Source organism: Eutrigla gurnardus (assembly GCF_963514095.1).
Source record: "Eutrigla gurnardus genome assembly, chromosome: 6".
NCBI lineage: Eukaryota > Metazoa > Chordata > Actinopteri > Perciformes > Triglidae > Eutrigla > Eutrigla gurnardus.
This window is the reverse complement of record NC_139920.1, coordinates 7,962,652-7,985,195: the sequence shown is the minus strand read 5'-3', so window position 1 is coordinate 7,985,195 and position 22,544 is coordinate 7,962,652. Positions and strand designations below refer to the sequence as shown.

The 22,544-nt window shown below is 43.1% G+C and overlaps 2 protein-coding genes across 2 annotated transcripts in view; one reads left to right on the top strand and one right to left on the bottom strand.

Moving 5' to 3' along the window:
* Window positions 1-4,226, bottom strand: part of tns3.2 (tensin 3, tandem duplicate 2) — a 39,757-nt gene extending 35,531 nt beyond the window's left edge. Inside the window, exons 1-4 of the mRNA XM_084011274.1 lie at window positions 4,164-4,226; window positions 516-690; window positions 265-315; window positions 56-178 (exon numbers count right to left, since the gene is read on the bottom strand). Of these exons, the coding sequence (XP_083867400.1) occupies window positions 56-178; window positions 265-315; window positions 516-665 (324 nt within the window). The 5' untranslated portion in view covers window positions 666-690; window positions 4,164-4,226. The remainder of the gene's footprint in view (window positions 1-55; window positions 179-264; window positions 316-515; window positions 691-4,163) is intronic.
* Window positions 4,227-5,972: 1,746 nt separating this feature from the next.
* LOC311014698 (PH domain leucine-rich repeat-containing protein phosphatase 1-like) lies at window positions 5,973-22,087 on the top strand. The gene is made up of 17 exons (XM_084011447.1): window positions 5,973-7,884; window positions 11,241-11,437; window positions 12,218-12,343; window positions 12,448-12,596; window positions 14,554-14,700; window positions 15,355-15,582; window positions 15,781-15,983; window positions 16,066-16,126; window positions 16,227-16,322; window positions 16,767-16,922; window positions 17,092-17,292; window positions 17,668-17,830; window positions 18,264-18,394; window positions 18,519-18,635; window positions 19,108-19,302; window positions 19,442-19,679; window positions 20,185-22,087. The coding sequence occupies exons 1-17, from the start codon at window positions 6,279-6,281 to the stop codon at window positions 21,358-21,360; spliced, it is 5,190 nt and encodes a 1,729-aa protein (XP_083867573.1). The 5' UTR covers window positions 5,973-6,278; the 3' UTR covers window positions 21,361-22,087.
* Window positions 22,088-22,544: the final 457 nt, after the last annotated feature.

Genomic DNA, 22,544 nt, shown 5'->3' with positions numbered 1-22,544 from the left:
ACAGCACATAGACTGATTTAAAGAATGTGTCAGTGTCATTGTGTGTCACGTTTACCCAGCAGTGTAGCACCAGGACGTTCTTCGGATGTGTTTGCAGCCAGTTCTTCATGGTCGTGCACACGCTGAGGATCTGATCCAGGTCAGGTGCCACGAGATCCACCCAGCCTGTGTCCAAAACCTGACAGACACACCACATTTACTGTAACATGCATTACACAGCAACATTCAACCTCTCAAATTGGGGGTTTGGAGTATCATTGTTACCTTGCGGTTCATTTGGGTGAGAGTTGTGTTTTTCTGTGAGAGGTTGATGAGCTGAAGAAGGAAGGACAAATAGTTTCATGAAGACAAAGCGTTATGTCTAAAATGCAAATGGGACCAAAAAGATTCATAACTGGAGCTTGACTGTAACGTTAACTTAACTTGTGATACTGTCAGAAACTGTACAAACTGTACAAATATGTGATTTTATCAGTTTCGGAATACTTCTTGGACCTCTGCCGGTTCCATCTCACCATGTAGTGCTGCCCATGCTTGGACTGCAGCATGAGGATAATCTCCTGCAGGTTCTGCCGGTAGATCTCCTCTGGACATCCAGGAGGGCAGAATATGGTGATGATGCGTTCAGTGATGTAGGTCAGGTCGATTCGCAGCGCTTCGTCCATGACTGATCTCGGTCATATGGGCAGCCTACAGGATGACATTTCGGGGAAGTGAGAGTTTTTACCCGCAGGTCAGCAGATGTTTTGCGGAGTGTTTATCAGAGCTTGTGTCGTATCAGCTGCAAAGTGAGGAAGATATATTTGGCAACACAGATAATGCATGTGAGGTCAAATTTGGTTAGCCTTATTAATCAGAAAAAGTCTGTTTTTACGGGATGTGATGCTAAAACAGTAAGGTCAAGGCCAAAACAAATGAGGAACTGAACCAAAAGCTGAGTCACTGGAAACCTCCAGGCTTGTGATCAGAGGAGAGGTGATGATGAGTCACAAAGGCATGATTCTCCCCAAACCAGATAAGCTCATCAGCAAGAACACACTAAACTAAAACACACATTCTTACAGAGAAGAAGAAGAGTTTACACATTGATTCACTTCTATAAAGTTCCAACTTTGAACTAAGTTTTGCTTCTTTACTGTGAGGCCCCGTGATTACGTTATTATCTGTGATTATAGGTTAAAGGAGCTGGAAAATTGGTAATTTTATCAAAGGCAATGGTAATGACACAGCTTGAGTCATTTTTCATCTTGTTTGAATGTGGTGAAAAGCTGAATCATTCTTTGGCTTGCAGCTAGAAATAATGTTATTAATCACTCAAGTTCAACTCTGTGAGCTAATAGCTTCACTTTTATTGAACAAATGTTAAGGTGGTGAGAATGAGATCTTATATTTTGTTTTTGTACATTAACCAAGTAAGAGTAACTGTCCACTTTTTCAAACCCCAGTTGTCAGTGTTATAAGATCCATCCATCCATCGTCTACCGCATATCCTGTATTCACACACGCCAGTCTATCACAGGGCCAACATGTAGAGACAGACAACCATTCACACTCACATTCACACCTACGGCCAATTAAGAGTCATCAATGAACCTATCCCTGTGTTATAACATCAAATCTGCAGTATGTTTGATCTTACCTTGAGGTTTCTGACATTTCAACCTCATGAGTCAGAGTCCTAAAATCCTAAAGATTGTGATCCTGCAACGTTCTCCTGTAAACCACGTGGATGTCTGTGGTGTCTGGGTTAGCACATAGACTATTACATGCATGTTAGTGCATATCTATGGGAGTGAGCTCAGCAGACGAGCTGTGGTTAACCTCACCTTCACCCTGACCATGTGACCACGGCAGAGTAAACAGTGATACAACCATTTCCCCCAGAGCAACACACAAGAATAACCAACTGGGAACCACTGCAGCATGAATGAACAGGTTCAATCCTGTCTCCTCAGTTTCATCTTCACTGTTATTCTTTAATGTGGCAGAATCATTATGTCAGTGCTGATACAGTACACAGCAAACCAAATACTGCAGTATCATTTGTGTTATTGCTAGCCATGTGCATGCACAGTGCACGTGTGATCTGTAAGAAATATTAAAGGATGCCATGTTGGTCAAATATCGTCACAACAAAATCATGAGTGTGTGTTAAAAACCTAAATAAAATAAATGGAGTGTAAAGGTCCTTTTAATATTCTATTTTATTTTATTGCATCGTGTAATCAAGTTTTCGCTTTGTTAAATATAAATGTGATTAATACTCAATATTAATATTATGTATTTGTTAAAATTACCTTATTTACTAATACACTGTAGGCCCATATAATGGTGTGGGTTGAAAAAAAGTTTGATCTTTCGATGGATATTAGGTGTCTTATATTGATTTAGGATGTGTATTAAACTTGGATGTCTGTGTGTGCTTTTTGTTTTACTGGATCCACATTTAAGTTAAATTACTTTTGAATTGAATTGTTTTCCTTTCATCTAACTAATCATGCAAAAATTGAAAAAAAACATTCTCATGATAAGGCATACAGCACAAACATTTTGAAGAACAAATATTTATTGCCGAGTATACATTGTGTATTATGTTACCCTGTGCAACTCTGTCATACCCATATTGCACCCTTAAAGTCACCAAAATGGTTGCCACAAATCGTTTACTCAAAACGCAACATTCAGAAAATCAGTGTTCTGCTTTTCTTTGCATTTCCCTTTCAGCTTTGGAAGAAAAGGCCAAGTGACATAGACAGACCAGTCACTATTGTTATGACAAAGACCTGATCCCTCACTGGCTTCCTGTCCGAGCATATTGAGCCCAAGCCAGAAGCGACATTTGTGCCATAAAACTACAAATAACTGCCACCTAAGGGTGGTTCACATCTGGGGCCCAGCTCTGTGTGAAAAACATGCTTTTCAGTACAAACATGCATTCCTCACTGTGTTTTTGAGTGTTTGATGTGTCCTCACTGAAACAGTTGACAGGGTTGGGCAAACAATCTTAATGAGTGACTACTCTCCCTTTATGTATTTCTGTGCTGTTTTTCCACATTTGTAGACTTGCTGCAATCTAAATTTGTCAGCGCTCCGCCTGAGGAACCAAAACAAACGGAAGTGAGTAACTTAACCACACACACATTGCTATAAGGAGAGTTCCTTAGCAAAGTCCTTGAACTTAAACTTGCCACATCTAATTATAGTCTCTATTTCCCATTTTAAAGGAAGGCATTCTGAAATGGATGATCTTTGTTTCTTTCTTTTCTGGCCTTTTGGTGAAAGCTTGCTTTGAAAAACATCATCCACCTTCTCAAAAGGAGCGGGAACTGACACGTTGGTTTTTCAGTAATTTTTTTCAGTAAATTAAGTGTTTGTGCTAAAATACCAGAAGTGAAATTGACTCAGTGCATTGCTTGTCATCCTCCAGTATGTTCTCCATTAAGATCCTCTTCTTCTTCGTTGTCCCCGTCCCTGAAGACTTAGAGCAGTAAACTAATCTCCCTTTGGTCCATCTGATCCACACAGAAACTCCTTATTTAGTTAGACAAACGTATTTACTACTAAATCCATTGAATTAAATCCCCCAGCAGGGTGAGGTCATTTCGTTTTAATCTACTTGTTTCAAGGATAGCTCAATCAATTGGTAGGCCACTCTGTCTAATTAGTATCAAATCCATGTCACTTGATTCAAGCAAGTCCTTTTGCATTAGTAACAAATATGATTATCACACCCTCCATCAGCAGGGTTTTTCACTTGCCCTTAGAAAAGTAGGCTTTTAAAACATAATGCAAGATTGTATGACCTCTTGAAATGGGCTGAATCCCAGTGGGAACACATCTCCTGGGGCTCGGTGTCTTAATGAGTCAGTAGGCTAATCTCTCCCCCTCAGTACGTCTGCAGGGAAGCACTTTTTACTATAAATCCCCCTGAGCTTTACCGTCTGTCACGTGCCTCTTTGTTTACTGAAAGTGGTGGTCTATAATAACATATGGTGGCTGCGGCCATGACAGTGGCTGTTAACATTCGAGGGAGAGACAATCCAGTTTGAATGAACATTGAACCGACCATGCTGGAAAAAGTGAGAAGCCTCGTGGGAGTCGATTTTACTGTATATTACTGAAAATCAAAAATAGACACTTTAGACAACAGGAAGAGGTCTTACCTTCGCTGATGTTGAAATAAACCACAAAAATCCCAGCAAATATGACGCCTGATGAGTGAAAGTCCAACTGCTATAGAAAATGAGGTGGAGACTTGACAGGGGGAGGGAGGAAGAGAAAGGAGAAAAAAGTGAGTGAGTGAGAGAGAGAGAGTGAGAGAGAGAGAGAGAGAGAGAGAGAGACAGACAGAGAGAAAGCACTCATGATAAATATACAGTCACAGTGCAGCTTGCACTTTGCCCTCTGTTTGACGACAATGTGGCAGCAGTCCACCCTGCTGTGCATGTGAAAGTGACTATGGCTGTTCTAACATACTTATACCTGTCTCTTAGAAACATGAATTAGCACATAAAGCTGATCAAACTGAGTGATCTCTAATTTATATGTGCAGGAAGCCTTGAGACACAAATATTTCACCAATTTTTTCATGTCAATGAAACTCAAAACCTTCATCTGATAAGAGAGAGACTTTGAATCACATGAAGGATTTATCATGGCTAATGAGCAGCGGAAGGTAACTAAGCACATCTACTCAACTACAGCACTCAAGTCCAACTTTGAAGCAATTGTAGTATTTCCATGATCTGCTATTTTGTACATCTACCTCACTGCAGAATGTTGTTCTTTTATGTGAATTAACATTTTATGCATACAAAAAGTAAAATATGAGCTTTGGTTAAAGGTTAAACTACAAAACAAAGTATTTTAAATTAGTTTTACCATAACACTGCAACATTAATGTGCTACTTCAACTGTAAAACATCATTCATATGTCATAATGCAATTCTGCTGCATAGTCATTTTAGTTTTTTTAATGCTTTATGTGTATTATATACTTTTAAGTCGCATATTAAGTAACCTCCTCTTAAATTACAAGAATGTGTTACTTGTTTGTGCTGTATATGCACCTACTGTGGAAAATAACTTCCCACTTTTGGAAAATAATAAACTATATATTTACCTGAATGTACTTTTAGTCTAGTATTTTTATATTGTCTTGTCGCTACTTGTATTTATCTTTAGTAAAATATTTGAATGCTCTTTCCACCACTGACTTCCCTGATAGTTCCTAAATCTGGTCGCCATGGTGAAACGTCCTTTGTCCCACTAGGTGGCGCCAGAAGACTAGCTACAGCGCTTCTGTGTTTCCTTGTTGACAAGAAATAAACTCTATAGTGGGTTGTCGGGTTGGTAGCATTATATACGTTTACAAGAGAACATTGGCAAATTACAAGACCTCTTCTTAGTTCATACGCATGCTCTTAAAATGTGAACTATTGAGCTGAATGTAATTGCACTGTATGTTGCGTTCACTGAACACATCAAGCTCGTACTTTCAGGGCTCTGTAGTTGACAGAAATACTTCTCGCGCTTTCATGTGCTTTGTGGGGGAAACAATCAGAAAAGTGTTTGTGCTGACTTACGAAGAACGTAATGCATCTTCTATTTCTTATATATGTTTATAAACATATATATTATACGTTATACTATTTTAGTCTACTTTTCACTTTGCTACATTGACAGTTATGGTTACTAGTTACGATGTTTTGAAAAAATATATTACGTTGCACCCCCGGGACCTCAGGAGGCTACTTCCTCCACCTGCATCTGTGAAGTTACCATCGGTTTTGCAGTTGTTTCGTGTTTTACATCCATTTGTTTGCCACATCGAAAAGTCAAATCCACCGCCATGAGCATGGCTTTATATATTCCGAGCTTTCTGGGGCACTTTAAGGCGCCATAATGCATATCCAATAAGACCCCGCCCTGTCCACGGTTTACTGCTGACCGTCACTCTCATCTATCTGTACAGTTGCAGTCGCGCCTTCTCGCGCTAGCTTCCATGGCGACACACTAGACAAGCGCTTTTCTCATCTCTACCAGCCGGTTAGCTCCCGTTAGCGAGCTAACGGGCGTTTTAAGAAATGGGATGATGTAGCGGGACAACTCTTCGGACGAGCCGTGCAGCATACCAAGCTACCGTGGAGTCGTACACACAATTGCCAGGGAGAAACTAGCCAGAGGAGCGAGCTAACGGCTGTAAGCTAACGGAGGCTAGCATTCACCTGCAGGCTGTTCTAGCTAACCAACTGGCGCCGCCGCTGCTAGCTTACAGGATGGAAAGTGTGAAGGAAAATGTGTCTGGGGGGCTTTCAACTTCGTCAACGCCACAGGGGGTGCTTGAGTCTAGCGGTGAGGCTAATTCTGTGAAGCCGAGTGGATTAACAGCGCTACCCGCGGGAAAGAGACCCTCAATCGGGGAGGATGACGGTGGCAGCGCAGAGGCGAAACTCTTCGGGAAGGGACTTGCGGCCACCTCCCTTCTCCAGATTGCGATACGGAACGGGATCTATCAGAACCAAGTTGCCAACGCTATCGGTGGCGCGGCCAAAAATATGAACATTCCCGCCGTCAAAACAGCCAACATTTACAGCCTGACATCGGCCAACAGCACCACTTCTGTCAACTCTTTGCTGGGCAGGAGACGGCAGAGACATAAGAGGAATCTGTCGCTGGGGGCTCCGCCGACAAGCAGCTCCCCCGGCGTGTCCTCTGGTGAGCCGGCAACCGCCGTACCCTCAGTCTCGCCGCTGAGCACCCTCAGTTTGGATAGGAAGACTTTTCTTCGTCAGAAGCAGTCGAAGCAGCTCCAGGCCTCGGATAAGACATGGGTGAGATCGGACCTGCGGCGGGGCTGCATTCACGTTCACGACTGGCTCACGCCCTCCTACCCGCGGCCGGTGCTGTGCACAGTGGACACCACTGCTACAGAGGTAGCCAGTAAGCTGGAAGGGAGCAAAGCTGGGGCTGTGTTGAGAATTAACTGCAAAACAAATTCTACTGTTGACTTAAATTATAATTGTAAAGATAGTAATGGGCATACTGATGAAATCAGTGTGGATGTCAAAACCCCCAAAGCAGAGGAGAATGAACACACAAAACAGTATTATCCTGATACTAAACTGTCCTCTAACTTGTTGGATGATAAAACCACAAGTAACTCTTCATCTGAGGTCTATCTGAATAACGTTGGGATGGATTTGAGCCTGAGTGTGGCTGACTGTTATGGAGTCTACTCTGGTTCAGATATGGAGAGCAGCACCTTTGATGACTTCAGCCCAGGTGGACCCAAAAGCACAGAGCTCCGGGACTCGCTCAGTGATGGACTGGGTTTGGGTACAGACTCCTTGGTGTTGAGCCCAAACGGCGATAGTGCTACAGAGGGCCCTGACCCGTTTGAGAGCTCCTCAGAAGAAATAGACCTCACCTCTTCCCCAACCAATTCAGCTGGCAACTCTGCTGCAGACCAACAAGCGGACCTGCCCACCATAGACCTCTGCAGTGCTTCCAGTCAAGTGACTACAACACCAGATGACACCCTAGCCAGAGCTGGCGATGATGTAGATACCCCCAAATTAATCAAACCTCCCTCTAAGTGCTCCAGCAGCTCTCAAACTCGGCCCCTGTCCAGCCAAGCATCTGCCCAACCTGACCTGGAGATCCCAGGGGGGAGCAGAGGATGGCCGGAGCCCATCAATACAAGTCCGACCCCGGCTCTCTTCGTCCAGCTGCATGGTGGAGCTGTGCGGCGGCTGCAAGATGATGAGAGGCCTCTTCAGATATTAAATGAGTACCTCACTAATCTGGGATTCGAAGACCCCTGGAGGGTGCAAGGGGAGGGGATGAATCCAGAAGTTGGTTGCCTGATACGCTTCTACTTTGGTGAGTACTTTGTCATATAAAAAGTATAAAGTTGTATAAAATGCAAAACATGTTTTACAGGTTTGTGATTATTAGTATTATAATTTCGTCATTCTTTTCAAATTAGTCTACTGCACCACAGAGCCACTAACTAGTTACAACCTGCCACTTTAGTTGTGCTCGGCTTGTCTCTGCTCATTCATTGTTCATCTATTCTCAGTGTACCCGTTAACGCTGTCATTGTGTTTGGTCAGTCGGACTGTTAAACAAGTGTATTCAATTGTCCCGATGGGACAATACGCAGTGTTTTGCCTGTAAACCCACCCAACCCCTCTGTGTGTAGGCCTGTAGGGAGACACATCTGGAGGTAACAGGTGTGCTCTTTGGGTACACCAATCATGAGGCAGTATGGATTCTGTTTCTCTTCTTCTGTTGATGCAGTTGTTGTTGTTATTCATAAAGATCCTGTTTTGCTGAGAAGCAGGGTAAGAGGATGGAAAAACAGCCATGATCTGTTAGGGATTAGCAAAACTCAATATTGTTTTTGACCTTGTTTTTTTTTTTTTTTTGACGGGTCAGATAGTCATGTGTGATGTTGGAGGAAGAAAATACAAAACAAAACAATATTTTTTACTAAAATGATCATATTAAAATTGAATTTAACTCACATTCTCAATCCTGTTTGACATGTTTCAAGTGTTCCTCTCAATTCTCCTTTCAAGAGCATGCACCTTGTGGCTTTTCAACAAGAAACTCACCATAAGAAACGCTATTGCCACACCTGCAATTGACCTAGATGTATACTCAAGACATGGTACAAAACAGGCATTCCTCTATTCTGGAAATGGGGCAAATTCCCCTGCCTTCCTCCACACCCCCTCTCTTGGCTCCCACAGTAACATGACAGAGGAACAAAGCATGACGTAGAGTTAGGCCGCTGAAAGCAGGGGCCCTTCCAGCTACTGCAGACAAACACAGCTATGAAACAACCAGTGAGAGGCTGGTATGATAGGAAAGTGGAACCGCTACTGGCCGACCAGGGACAATTACAGGAGAAGTGAAAAAAAATCACCATGTAGCCAAAATGAGAAATTTCCGTTAAATGGCAATAATGCACCACCAAGTTCCTACTTTTTTGGCTTGTAAGCCTTTTTAAACCAAAGCAAAGTTAACTTACAACTCCTTGTTGATTGATTTATTTCTTTTTCAGACTGTTATTTAAATAATGTTTTAAAGGTCTGAAGAAGTAAAACCATCAATAATTCACAAGTGAATACTTTTGCTCCATGCTGTGTGTACAGTATGAATTATTTGTTAATGTTGATTTTTAGAGCCACAGGAGTTTAACTCTGAATAATCCCTCGGACAAAATACACATTACTAAGTATTCTCTTTCTCTCTCAGCTCTCTCTCTTTCTCTCTCTCTCTCTCTCTCTCTCTCACACATGCGCACGCACGCACACACACACACGAGTGCGCACACACACACACACACACACGAGCGCGCACACACACGCACGCACTGTGCTGACAGTAAGAGAAAAGTGACCTTAGTGGAACTCAGATTTCACCTCCTCAGTGTTTTGGTTCTTCCTGTGATAGTCACAGCAGCAGACTCCCTCTTCAGCTCAGAACTGCAGTACCCAGAGGTCACTGCTTTGCTCTGCTAAGGTTAAATACACACCCAAAAATGTGTGTGATACTTATGCTTGTATGACTGCTGCTTCTAAGAAACATGGATGGACATTTCAGACACTAGGTGCAATTAAGCACACCAGGCTTACCAATGTTCAGTTGTAGCGTGAACAGGAAATGGCCATTGCAGGCTGATGAGAGACAGGATGTTTCCTAGTCAGAGGAATAGACGGAAGGAAAGGGCATGTATGAGAGTGTATATATTAACACACTACAGTTTGCATGACGCCCGCCCCGCCTAGGGAAGGGTGGACCCACACAATACACATTTTACATTATTGTTCAGTTTAAAATGGAATGTGTGTTTGAAAGAATCGCGTTGATCTGTTCCATCAGTAACTTTAGGTCATATGTATCCAATAAAAAGTTGTATGCATCTGGGCATTTGTGGTGAAAGGCACCATATGATGTAACCAACGGATTCTTCAATCAAACGTCAATAATGGAAGAAAATACATTTGTGGCTATATATGAATCAAATATCATGAAACTCGATTTGGTTTGTCTCTTTCGGTGGCTTTTTTTTCACTGTCTGCACTGTCAGAACTCCCTGTTCCTGTGAGAACAAGGGAGTATGTACAGAACAAGTTTTCATGTGAGCAGAACCTTCGTCATGAAATGAACCACAAAAAGCTATGAAATTATGAACAGCAGTCACCTGAGGTGAAACCATTGGTTGATCCACAGAAACTGAGCAGCAACTGAAATATGAAATCTTGGGTTATGTGGAGATTATATTGGGAGTATGTCACTATTTTCTGGTATTTAATAAAATAACTGATTAATTGATTAAACTCCAATTGGCGCAGGATAGGGCTGGGTATCATCTTTTCTTTTATAATATAGTTTTGCTAAACCTGGATTTTGGTTTTTATTTTTTTAATTCAACAAAACCATCATATGTTCTCAATCTCAAATGGTAAATGTTGTGTAAACACAGGCAGCTGTACTGCTTCTTTGTCTGAAGTTAATACTGTCTAAAATTGTCAAAATTCTGATTTAAATCTGAAGCTAGTGGATCATTTAATAACCAAACCAAACTCTTAATGTGAACCTTAGAAGTATTGAGATTCTATACCCAGCTCTACTCGGGAGTCGGTTAATCCCAGTGAAGCCCAAGTGAAGTTTTGTCTAAGTCACTGGAGGAGGCAGCCCCGAGGATCAAGGTGCTGGTGTTATAAGACATTACATAACAAGCTAATCTGATTGCAAGCCTCTCAGTGGCTCAAACTCTTCATGTCTTCCCATTTCTTTTGTTCTCTGGTATGTGTGTGATCACCAGAGCAGAGAATTTAAAGCACAGACTGGGATACACAATTTCATACGTGTGTATACATTATCAACCCTCAGGAGAACGCCACACCTATTTCAAGCCAATGCCCTGGTTTGCCTTGTGACTGTTACTGAACTGTGTCAGCGAGGGGTTAATGTACCCAATCATGCCTGAGTGACTGCTCACACTTTCAGCCCACAGGCTATTTGGTACAATTCCCTTACATAACCACATAACTCTCTGTCACTCTCAGTTTCTTACAGAGAAACCCAGTGTGAGAGTTGATTCACAAAATCCCAGTTCATAATATCAGACCATTATAAAAAATAATAACATATGTGTATAATGAGCACTTCTCTCAGTGATCTCATTTAATCTCATGTAACAAAAGTCTCTCTCTCCCCCCCAGGCAAGCCTCGAAGTGTGGGTGGTTCTGAGCGTGTGCAGCTTTCTGGGGTGTTCAACGTGCGGAAAGGGAAGCTGGCGCTGCCGGTGAACCGCTGGTCGAAGCGTCAGGTGACACTGAGTGGAACCTGCCTCATTGTCTCATCTGTGAAACATGCGCACACCGGCAAGATGCACATCCTCCCTCTCATCGGAGGAAAGGTACTTTCTTTTAACTTGTTTGAATAATTAAATCTGTCTTGGTGCCCGTTTATCAGCCTAACCTCACTGTGGTTTAGAGCCGTTTTGCAAAACAATTTTGCTGTGGATCTCAAGTTTTAGGCTGAGAGATAACTATATTATTGTTATACAACCTATATTATGTATAGTTGTACTGTGCCAAACTTCTCATGAAGTTGAGCAATGAGATTAGCTTACCATACACTCTGGAAAAGAAAAAACTAGTAGCCTGGCTTTGTTAAATAACCAGCACCTCTTAAGCTCACCATTTAACATTTGTAATCTTGTTTGTGTAAATCAGGCATACAGCGTAATGTAAAGTTAATGACAAGGGTCCTAGAAGTCATTGCACCCAAGTAACAATAACCAATCTCCTGGCTCTAGCTTCATATTTAGCTTCCAAACATGAGTGGTATCAATCTTTTCTTCTTCTCTTTTTTATTTTCAAAGTTATAATGTATCTGTACCTATCAGAAAAATGATAGATTTGTACTATATTGGCCATATCCATAATAGATAAAAAAACAAAACAAAAACATGAATTTCTGGATCATCAAATATAACTTTGGAAAAACAAAAGTGTCAGAGATGGAAACGATGGAATGTTTTTGAAACCTCAGTCATTAAAGGAAAAGTGTGTAGCAGCAGAAATCTGCAATCTCACCGCTAGATCCTACACACTGCACCTTTAAGTAGGCTACATATAGAAACATGGGTTTAAAGGAAAGATGCAAGGAAACTAAACTATGACCTATGCTGCAGGTAGAGGAAGTGAGGAGACACAGCCACTGTCTGGCTTTCAGCTCAGCTGGTCCTCAGAGTCAGACCTACTACATCAGCTACGACTCGTATACAGAGCACCTACGCTGGCAAAGAACGGCCTCAAAGGTACTTGAAGTGAAGTGTTACACTCTTGGCTTTCATAATTTATTTTATGATATGCACACAAGCTCCACATCATGTTGTCCTGTCCATCTCCCCCTCTTTATCAGATTGTGTCCCAGAGGGTGAACTCGGTTGACCTGTCCTGCTGCAGTCTGGAGGAGCTGCCTGCTCAGCTCTTTTACAGCCAGGACCTCACACATCTCAATCTCAAAAACAACTTCATGTCACTGCACAAAGGTGTTCCAGCACTAACGAGGTGAGTTTCTGTCGCCAACACTCCAATGCGCTACTGTGTTTCTGTGTGATTAGGATCAAGGTAACAGGAGGAGCCGGCAGATGAAAAGCAGTATTTTCATCTTTGTTATTCTCTGGATGTGGTGCTCAGTACTTTTTACTGTCTGGGGAAGCTACCATATGGTCTAAAGAGGAAGCGGCTGAGATCAAATTACAGCTTTGGATGATTAAAAGAGAGCTACACTGCTTATGAGAGATCTGACTTCCAGTCATCTGACTTCTGGGATGGGGGGTTTGTTGAGTTGGTCCCTGAGATCAATCTTGTGTCGCAGTGTCATTTTCAGTATAAGAGATCGTTATGTGTTTTTTCTCAGTATTCGCTTGCTTTAGTCTCCTGCTACAGCCCAAGTTCCCTATCAAAACACTAACATGGCCAGGGTGTAGGATTTAGTGGCATGCAGCATTGTGGTTTCAGAGTGCAACCAACTGAATGCCCCTTGACTCGCCTCCCTTTTCAAGATTGGGATAATATGAGTCGCCCAATAGGCCTATCGCAATAACTGCAATATACTAAGATGTAAGTCTTTAAAGAGAGTTCATGCATATATATTTATTTATTTATTTGAATGGCATACATAATGGGAATTTTTTTTTGTGGCGGATTAATACACATTTGTTGGTTAGTATGTCTGCCAGCAGGACAGGAGTATGTTGATTTAGTACTTGTTTGTAGGATCAATCTTCTGTAGGTCGTTGCTGGTCTTTTCATTATATTTGTGGACAAAACTAAAAACGGATTTGTTGTTTAAAAATGCAGTCTGTATGTTTCTGCATATTGATGTCCTCTATGACAGCAAGACATGTCTGATATTATGTCTGTGAAGGTTCTCAGTCATCCAGGTCATGGTAATCTTTTAAAGCTTTATCGTAGGCAAAGCTTTCAAAGTCTGACATTATGTTTTGATGTAAAAAAGATATGACAGAGCTTGTGGCATAATCCTGGTTTAACAGCTTACTAGCTGAATGAAAAATCCTTTGATTGAAAAGCTTTGTTTCTTTCACAAAAATAGTATTTAATAGCACAAAGCCTAAGACAGACTATATAACTCCAACTCCTGTTTAATGATGTGATGTAGTGTTATTTATTTTCAGATAAAGTCAAGTGGCCCATGAGTAACCTATTATCATTATTCAAACACAAGAAACAGTAAATACACAAACGTGGTTGCCGAGATAACTACAAGATGAGAAGCACTTATGTGAACATCTCCCTGTGTATTTTTTAAACTCCTTTTTGATTTCCTTAAAAGACGCAGTCCAACATCTGTGTCATGTTTCAATCTCTATACGTCTTTAAGGTTAGGCTTCTGATGAAATATTTAACATACATTTCTGTCTGTATCATTTGACCACTTTGTAGCTGCTCAAGCTCAAGACATTTTCTTGATGACAATAAATACATATATACTATATACACACTGCCATTGTTCCTCCATAAACACACGTTTCCCAGGGCTGTGTTTTGAGGAATGTGTTTTCCTGTGGTCTGCCTGTGACTTTCCCTCGGAAGTACGTGGTCCGGCTCAGCCATTCACCCCGGCCCCTCAGTGACCTGGATTAGGTTAGGCCAGGAAAGACACACACACGCGCGCGCACATTCCTACCTTAACCACATGCTGCATTGTAATGTTGAAATCTCTTTGTTGTGTAAACATTTGGCTTTAAATAGTCTGTGTACTTGCAGTGTTGTGGTGCTGTGTCCTTGAGACCTTTTGCAGGCTTCCTCTTGTTATTTTCTTTGTTCATAAGACGTTGTTGTGTAACTAAAAGGTGTTTCACAGTGTGTGTTATTGTTAGAGCCTCGCTTCAGAAGAAGTCTGATTATAGCACTGAGAGATGAATGACTTTTTCCCTCTCTGTCTCCCCTTTTCTTACTGCACCCCCCACACTCCCTTCTCTCTCGCTCTGCAACTCTCTAGGTTTTGTAAGCTGAGAAGCCTCAGTCTGTCAAATAACGCTCTCTCAGACTTTCCTCTGGCCTTGTGTGACATCACCTCGCTGACAGAGCTAAACTTGTCTGGAAACCGCCTCTCGTCTCTGCCTGCAGATGTAGGAACCATGCATAAGTAAGTAGGGGGGGGGGGATCAATGATCTTTGGGCTGCAGCTATTAATGGTAACTGTGTTGATATAACACAGATGAATGAGGCTTGACAGAACGCCTTTTCACCCACTTGCCCGATAGCTTTGACAGCATTGACAGCTAGAAAGCATTCATGCCAATCTCACACACATTTGTTTGTCACTGCATGAAGCATTGTCGTTGCCCGCACACAGAGTCTATTTGCCCCGGGCAAGCGTTAATGTCAAGCCCTGAATATGATATTTTGGCATGTATTTGCCAAAGAGCAGAATGTATCCTGAGTGACCTGTACTTTGCTGACACCAGACAGGAGTTGTTGTCATTGTGGTTCCATCAGTGCAGATTAATCCCTCTCTGTATTAAATGAACAACTGGCTATGTACCAGACTTCTGTCCTGATGGTGCAGAGGGTTTGTGCAGGTGATCAGAGTGCAGAGTCATGCTAATGCTGTCTCTGCATTACAGGGAATTTGGGGTCAAGCACTCAGTTATTGTGTGCACAAGCAAATTTTGTTTGGTTATGTACCGTTTATATGTCCTGTGATTTAAGACTCTTATTGTGAGTTTCATGGATATTTTTAAAACAATGATGCCGACTAATGCCGAGGACTTCCATCTTTTCTTCTTGCTACATCTAGCCTGCAGACTCTTCTCCTGGATGGTAACTTTCTGAGTTCTCTTCCCGTGGAGCTGGGCTCTCTGGAGGGCCTGACCTACCTCAGCTTGTCCTTCAACTGTTTTAGCTGTGTCCCCTCCGTTCTGGAGAAACTCAGAGGCATGGAGAGACTCTGTCTGGCAGGGAACCAGCTCTCTGTCCTGGATATGGCCGGACTGCAGTGGCTTCCTGCTCGCCACATAGACCTTAGGTAAACATATCCACCCGGGCTCGATGACATTTTTAGATGCAAAAACTGGAACAAGGCTCATCTGAAATCTAACACTTCCCAAAATGCTGCAGGAAACATGTTCTCTGTATTTCTGCATCACAGCACGTGGATTTAGAAATCCCAAAAAGTTCTTTGTAATATATTTTTCCTTTTTCATTCATGTTCTCTTTTGTACAGACTGAACCGGCTTCAAAAGGTGACCGTAGGAGACTCGGAGCAGCTGGTCCACATCATCCAGCTGGACCTGAGGGACACTGGGTTACAGGAGCTGGATGTCACGTCTCTCTGTAGCCTTGAGCTCCTCCGCTGTGACAGAAATACTCTCTCCCTGCTCAGAGTCAGTGGCCACGCCCTCAAGAGCCTTCATGCTGCACACAACGGTACTAACATTTATATTATGTCCTGTATATATGTGAAACGGATCATATACATTATCAAGAAGTATGCATGTTGTGTTTACAGAACTGAAGCTGCTGGAGGTGCAGCCGGTGCCAGAGAATCTGACTGTTCTGGATTTGTCCTGGTATGAAAACTATGCATATCTAACTGTCCTCTTTACTGTGTGTGAAGAAGGCTTTGTGCTTGTTTTAAGTTGGTGCTGACTGTATTTTCTTTTTGTCAAGGAACAAGCTGGAATGTGTCCCTGACTGGGTGTGTGAGAGAAGCAGACTGGAGGTGTTGGACATCAACCACAATTATGTTACAGAGCTGCCCATACCGTGAGCAACACACAAACACCTGAGGCATAGACACACAAATAACACACACATTTTCACAAATAAACTGTAGAAAGCGGTTGTTAAAGTGTAGGAAGGAAAAGTGGCGAGCTGCTTGAATGTAACAGTTTATTGGCCCGTATAGCACAACAATTTCTTAAAGGTGTCAAATGACACACGGAGCTTAAAGAGTGTCCGTCATCTTGAAGTTCAAGTTCTTTCTTAACCTGTTGTCAGAAATTAGAAGTGTGTTATAAAATGCAACCTCCTCTTTGATTTCAAAGAGATCAGTGCAATGGGAGCACGGATGCAGAAGACTGAGGCAAAACACCACATGGTTGTCCAGCAGAAAGCCTTAACTTCATTGAGGATAAAAGTGCGTTCCTACTGACATGTTGACAGTACACACAGAGAGACTGAGCTTGCTGTGTTGTTTGTGTTGTGTAGGCTCCTGTCCAGTGGGATCCTGAGAAAACTGCTGGCGGGCTGGAACAAAATGAGTCGGCTGGCTGAGAGACTGGAGAGATCACAGCTAGAGGTCCTGGACCTACAACACAACCATCTGACGGAGCTCCCACACAACCTGTTCATCAAAGCACAGAGGTACACACAACAACACAACCTTTATTTTCTTCCTTTCTCTTTCTTTCCCTAGTTGTTCTTTCCATGTATTTTTCATTCTCTTTCTTCGCATGTGCTTTTCATGTTTCTTCTACTCCTCTGTCAGTTTCATTTTGTTCAAGTTGTATTCTCTGTTGGGGTTTCCTCACAGCTTGAGATACCTAAATGTGTCAGCCAATAAGCTGGAGAACCTCCCTGCCGCCAGCCTATCGGATGACAGCTTCAGCAGCCTGGAGGAGCTCTATGTGACCAATAACAGCTTGACAGACAAGTGTGTCCCTCTGCTGACTGGACATAGCCACCTCAGGGTGCTTCACCTCGCCTACAACCAGCTGCAAACCTTCACTGCCAGGTAAAAAACAGGAGCTGCATGTGAACTGACCTTGCACAAAGTAAATCATTATATGACAACTACATTTAAGTGGCAAATGTGTCAAGGAATTGCTGCATTGAAGGAAAAATTCTAATTGAAAAAGAAAACATACGTACACACTGTCAGCCTCAGAAGCATTTTGGTAGAGTTAAAGTATAGTTTGGATGGTTTAGCTTTCAAAAACTAATTCATATTTGAAGTGACCTCTAGCTTTGTGAGGTTGCAGAACATCACTAATTGTAGGCTCGTAGGCCCACCCAGCTTGCATTAACTCCTAGAACGCAGTAAAATGCCTTGCCTCAGACATAAGTTTGCATTGCCAGCGCTCTGATATAACCGTACCACCTCCTGCAGTAAACTGGCCCGACTGGAGCTGCTGGAGGAGCTGGACCTGAGCGGCAACAGACTGAGGGCTGTACCCACCACCATCCTCAGCTGTCAGCGTATGCACACACTCTCTGCCCACTCCAACTGCATCAACGCATTCCCTGAGGTGCTCCAGCTGCCTGAGATCAAGGTTAGTCTGCTATATGCAGCTATTTAAGGCTGCATTTCATTTCATTCATTTAGCTCTGATGGTCCTCTGTGTGTGTGTGTGTGTGTGTGTGTGTGTGTGTGTGTGTGTGTGTGTGTGTGTGTGTGTGTGTGTGTGTGTGTGTGTGTGTGTGTGTGTGTGTGTGTGTGTGTGTGTGTGTGTGTGTGTGTGTGTCTCTGTCTCTGTCTCTGTCTCTGTCTCTGTGTGTGTCTGTCTCTGTCAGTCTCTGTCTCTGTGTGTGTCTGTCTCTGTCAGTCTCTGTCTGTGTGACTCCTGAATGGCTTTATGAGCTAGCGTTGGAGGACCAACAACTTTCTGTTGTCGATACCGAACAAGAAGGACAAACAAATCAGTAGGTCTGATGCAACTGAACTGACCCTCTGTCTGCCTCTTTGTCTGTGTTGTGCTTCTTCAGTTTGTGGACTTGAGCTGCAACGAGCTGACGGAGGTCACTCTGCCAGAGACTCTTCCTCCCAAGCTTCAGGAGCTCGACCTCACAGGCAATCCTCGCCTCAACCTGGACCACAAGAGCCTGGAGCTCCTCAAGTATGAACCTGAAAGATCCTGCAGTCGTAATAATAATAATATAATGTATGGAAAATATATTACATTTATTGACTAATGAAACCAACTGACTGATTCTTTTTTTTCTTGTCTTACTCTTCTGCAGTAATATCAAATGTTTCAGGGTGGATCCATCACCTTCAGCTCCCTGTGTGAGTGAGAGCCATGGGGCCCCTGCAGTCTGGAGACACGGCTACACTGAGGCCTCTGGAGTCAAAAACAAGTCAGTCCTCTGCCATCTATTTCTGTTTCTATCCATTTAGTCACTGCCATTTTTACTTTTTAATAAATGTCTTTATTGATCTCTCAAAGTCCATGAGAACACAATTAAATAAGTGAGTACATTTTATTTAGATTATTCAGAAATTTGAAAATGAAACCACAGTAGATTGATTTGAAGTGTCTATGCAGTAGGTCTGGGTGAATATTCAGTGTGATAATTAATCACCAATGGAATCACAATGTGAAATCACTTGTGTCGAGATATTATAATGCACAATAATGTTGCTTTAATTGATAATAACAAGTACATACTAACCTGTATGATCTAATTCACTCAAACCAAACTATTGTCTTCACCTGACTACTCTGTAATTGTGTGCATGCATGTAAACGTAGTCAGTGTGTAGTTGGATAGGCTGAATGAGATGAAGGCAGCGATCCTCATCATAACGTGTTGATGTTCTTGGTCTCAGGCTATGTGTGGCTGCTCTGGCTCTAGACAGCTTCTGTGGGATTCGTGAAGCTCTGTATGGAGTTTTTGACGGGGACAAGAACGTCGAGGTGCCTTACCTGCTGCAGTGCACCATGGGAGACGTGCTAGCAGAGGAGCTTCACAGGGGCCAGAGGCAGGAAGATTACATGACCAACACTTTTCTAACCATGCAAAGGTAAACACACTGATTTATGATTCCTTGAAGAGAACGCAGAAGTAAAACAATGAACCCCTGAATACTTCCACGGGTCATTGCAGCGACGGTGATCGTACACATCCTCTTCACTATGTGTTTCTGTGTTGCACTCCTGCAGGAAACTGGGCACAGCGGGCCAGAGGATGGGAGGTTCAGCAGCTTTGTGTCACATCAGACATGACCCCGTGGCTCCCGGTGAGCACGGCGGCTGCTTCACACTGAAGGCTGCCAATGTCGGCAGGTGCCAGGCTGTTTTGTGCCGCGACGGTAAAGCTATGCAACTCTCCACCACACACACCGTCAAAGAGGAGCCAGAGTACCAGAGGGTCCAGCAGCACAACGCCATAATCACTGAGGTAAAGAGGAAACTGGCATGTTTTAGGTGTTGTTGACTGTGATTTATTTCGATGGCAAGTATTTAGAAAGTCATTCATGAAGCAAATACATTGCTAACAATGCCAAACATTCTTGGTTTTCAGTTTCCGAATGTGAAGATTTGTGGTTCTTCTCAGTTTTTTGTATCATTCCTAATTATTATTATTAATTATTTTTCTATTTCTAGGCTAAAAAACGAATAATAGATGATGGATTTAATTCATGAATAGGTTGGGGATGAGGCTGTTAAGATAACTTTACATTCACAAGTTGTATAGACTAAATTAATCAAACAAACAAATAACAGCCAGGTTAAGTTTCCAGAGCCCAAGGTGACATCTTTCAATTTGTTCAACCAGCGTTAACTAACTAATGGCTCAGACGATTGTCATAATTGTTGCCAATTAATTTCCTTTCAGTCTAATTGGTTCATCACTGTTAAGGTTAACTGATAACATAATAGCCCTTTATCCTACTCTTCTGCAGGATAACAAAGTCAGTGGTATAACGGACTCCACCAGAATGATGGGATACTCCTTCCTGTGCCCGTCTGTGACCCCCATACCCCACGTCTCCACAGTGACCCTCACCCCGCAGGATGAGTTCTTCCTCCTGGGCAGCCGGGGCTTGTGGGACATGTTGTCTCCCAGTGAGGCGGTGGAGGCGGTCAGGAATGTGCCGGACGCTTTCGCCGCTGCTAAGAAGCTGGTGACTCTGGCTCAGAGCTACGGCTGCTCCGACAGCCTCAGCGCCGTCGTCGTCCAGCTCAGTATCACAGAAGACTGCTGCTGTTTCTGCGAGCCGCCACCTCCCCCTCCCAGCCCAGGCCTGGGTGCACACACCAGCCCACACCCCTACTCAGCAAGTGGTGACGGCAGCATATCGCTGCCACCAGCCTCCTCAGGGACAGTGAGCGAGCTGAGCAGCGAGTTCAGCACGTCTGAGATGAGCAGCGAGGTGGGATCCACGGCGTCCTCGGAGGAGCCTCCGCCCCAGACCGAGCCACTCGCGTCCCACCTGAACCTGCTCGGGCGAGCCAGCGTGCGGAGAACGGCTTGCGGAGGCGGGAGCTTCCACAGGCAGTTCTCTGGAGCTTTGTCTGACAATGGGGTCGACAGCGAGGACGAAGAGCCCATCGCTGGCGTCTTTTCTAACGGCAGCCGCGTAGAGGTGGAGGCTGACGTCCACTGTCTGCACCGCCATGACTGCCCAGCACGGCAAACACACACCCATGCTCAAGCAAGTACAAACATCCCTCCTGCTGTCCCCTCGCATCAAGAGCCAGCACAACTTCCCTGCTCTTCCACGTCTGCTTCCCCAGTCCCCCCCTCTTCCCCCTGCCTTAGCAGGGACACTCAGTCAGGGACTCTGGGCCGCAGGGCACGAGCTAACGGCTCGGTGGCCTGCCAAGGAAGAAACCAGGACCTCATAGAGGAAGCGGCCGACGCCCCAATCAGGAAGCAGGGGGGCTACTTCAACGCTCCTGCCCAGCCAGACCCCGATGACCAGCTTATCATCCCGCCAGAACTGGAGGAGGAAGTTCGGCAGATAATCCAGCAGCAGCAGCAGCAGCAGCAGCAGCAGCAGCAGCAAATTCAAACGCACAACCAGCCAACACACAGCTACCAGAAACCTGCAGACTATTTTGTCACACCTCTTTAACTTCCGACCCCCCTCCACCACAGCTGGTGTCAACTTCTCATCCAGGATTTCAGATAAAGAAATCAGGACTGTCCGTCTTGATGCTCTGCACTGCATTAAGTTCTGACGCTTCCTCCAAAAAGAGTATTCTGAACATGCTTCTGGACCAGAAAGACTGTTACTTTATTTTCTACTGTTGACTCTATGCCCCTTGAAACACAATGCAATTTTTATAACACTTTGTTGAATAAATCTTCCCATGTAATTCATTTTTACCATATCTTTCATTTGAAAAAGCACTTTGAATGCTTTTTATTTGACTTTAGAGGTTCAATTTATGTTAAATGGTACTTTGAGATATGGACCATTCTGTTTATGTGTTGTAGCAGACATTTCCCATGTTTGTTGTGGCTGATGGCCTTACAGTTGTCGGAGTTAGTAAAACTGTTCAACTAACTCCTAGGAGTTTAATACTTTAAAGTGACCTAGTCACTGAAACGTACTAATATTCTCTGAGAGAAAAGACGATTATTTCGAAAGGCTGATATTCCAGGTTTGTGCTGTCGGGGGTGTGCAGAGTTCAGGGTGGAGCTGCGGTGCTGAGTAAATGCTGGAAGGGGGGGATCCTACAGTTATTACCAGCTCAATGAATGTTCTCAGAACAGTGTTGCAAACTTCTTGAAAATGGCAAACCGCACAAGAGAGCTACTTTTGCTATATAATAAATTAAAGTTTTCAGATAATCACATGTCGACTGACTTCTTGTGGAGGATACTTTGTGCAGCGATCTGTTTGGATTTGTCAAGAGCTTTTAAAGGCGTAGTTTAGAGTTAACACATTACACTCACAAACAAAGCTTTTTTTATCTTGTTTCTTGTTTTTCAAAAAGAAAATGCCAAACATTTTTCTGATTCCAGCTGAAGTATTTAGATGTTGACAGAAACAAGGTGGTGACAAAACAAGTTATTTAGAGAAGTTTGAGTTAAAGAAAGTATGATGAGCATTTTCTTTCTATGTCTGTGCATTTTATATACCTAAGAAATTAACACAATAAATGTCAATTACTCTAGGGCTTTAAATATTTATATTTATTTATATATTTAAATATTGCATTTTCTATACATTTTTCTCAATTCATTAATTGTTTGACATAGAAAATATCCAAAAGCCCAAGTTGATGCCTTCAAGTAGCTTTTTCAGTCCAA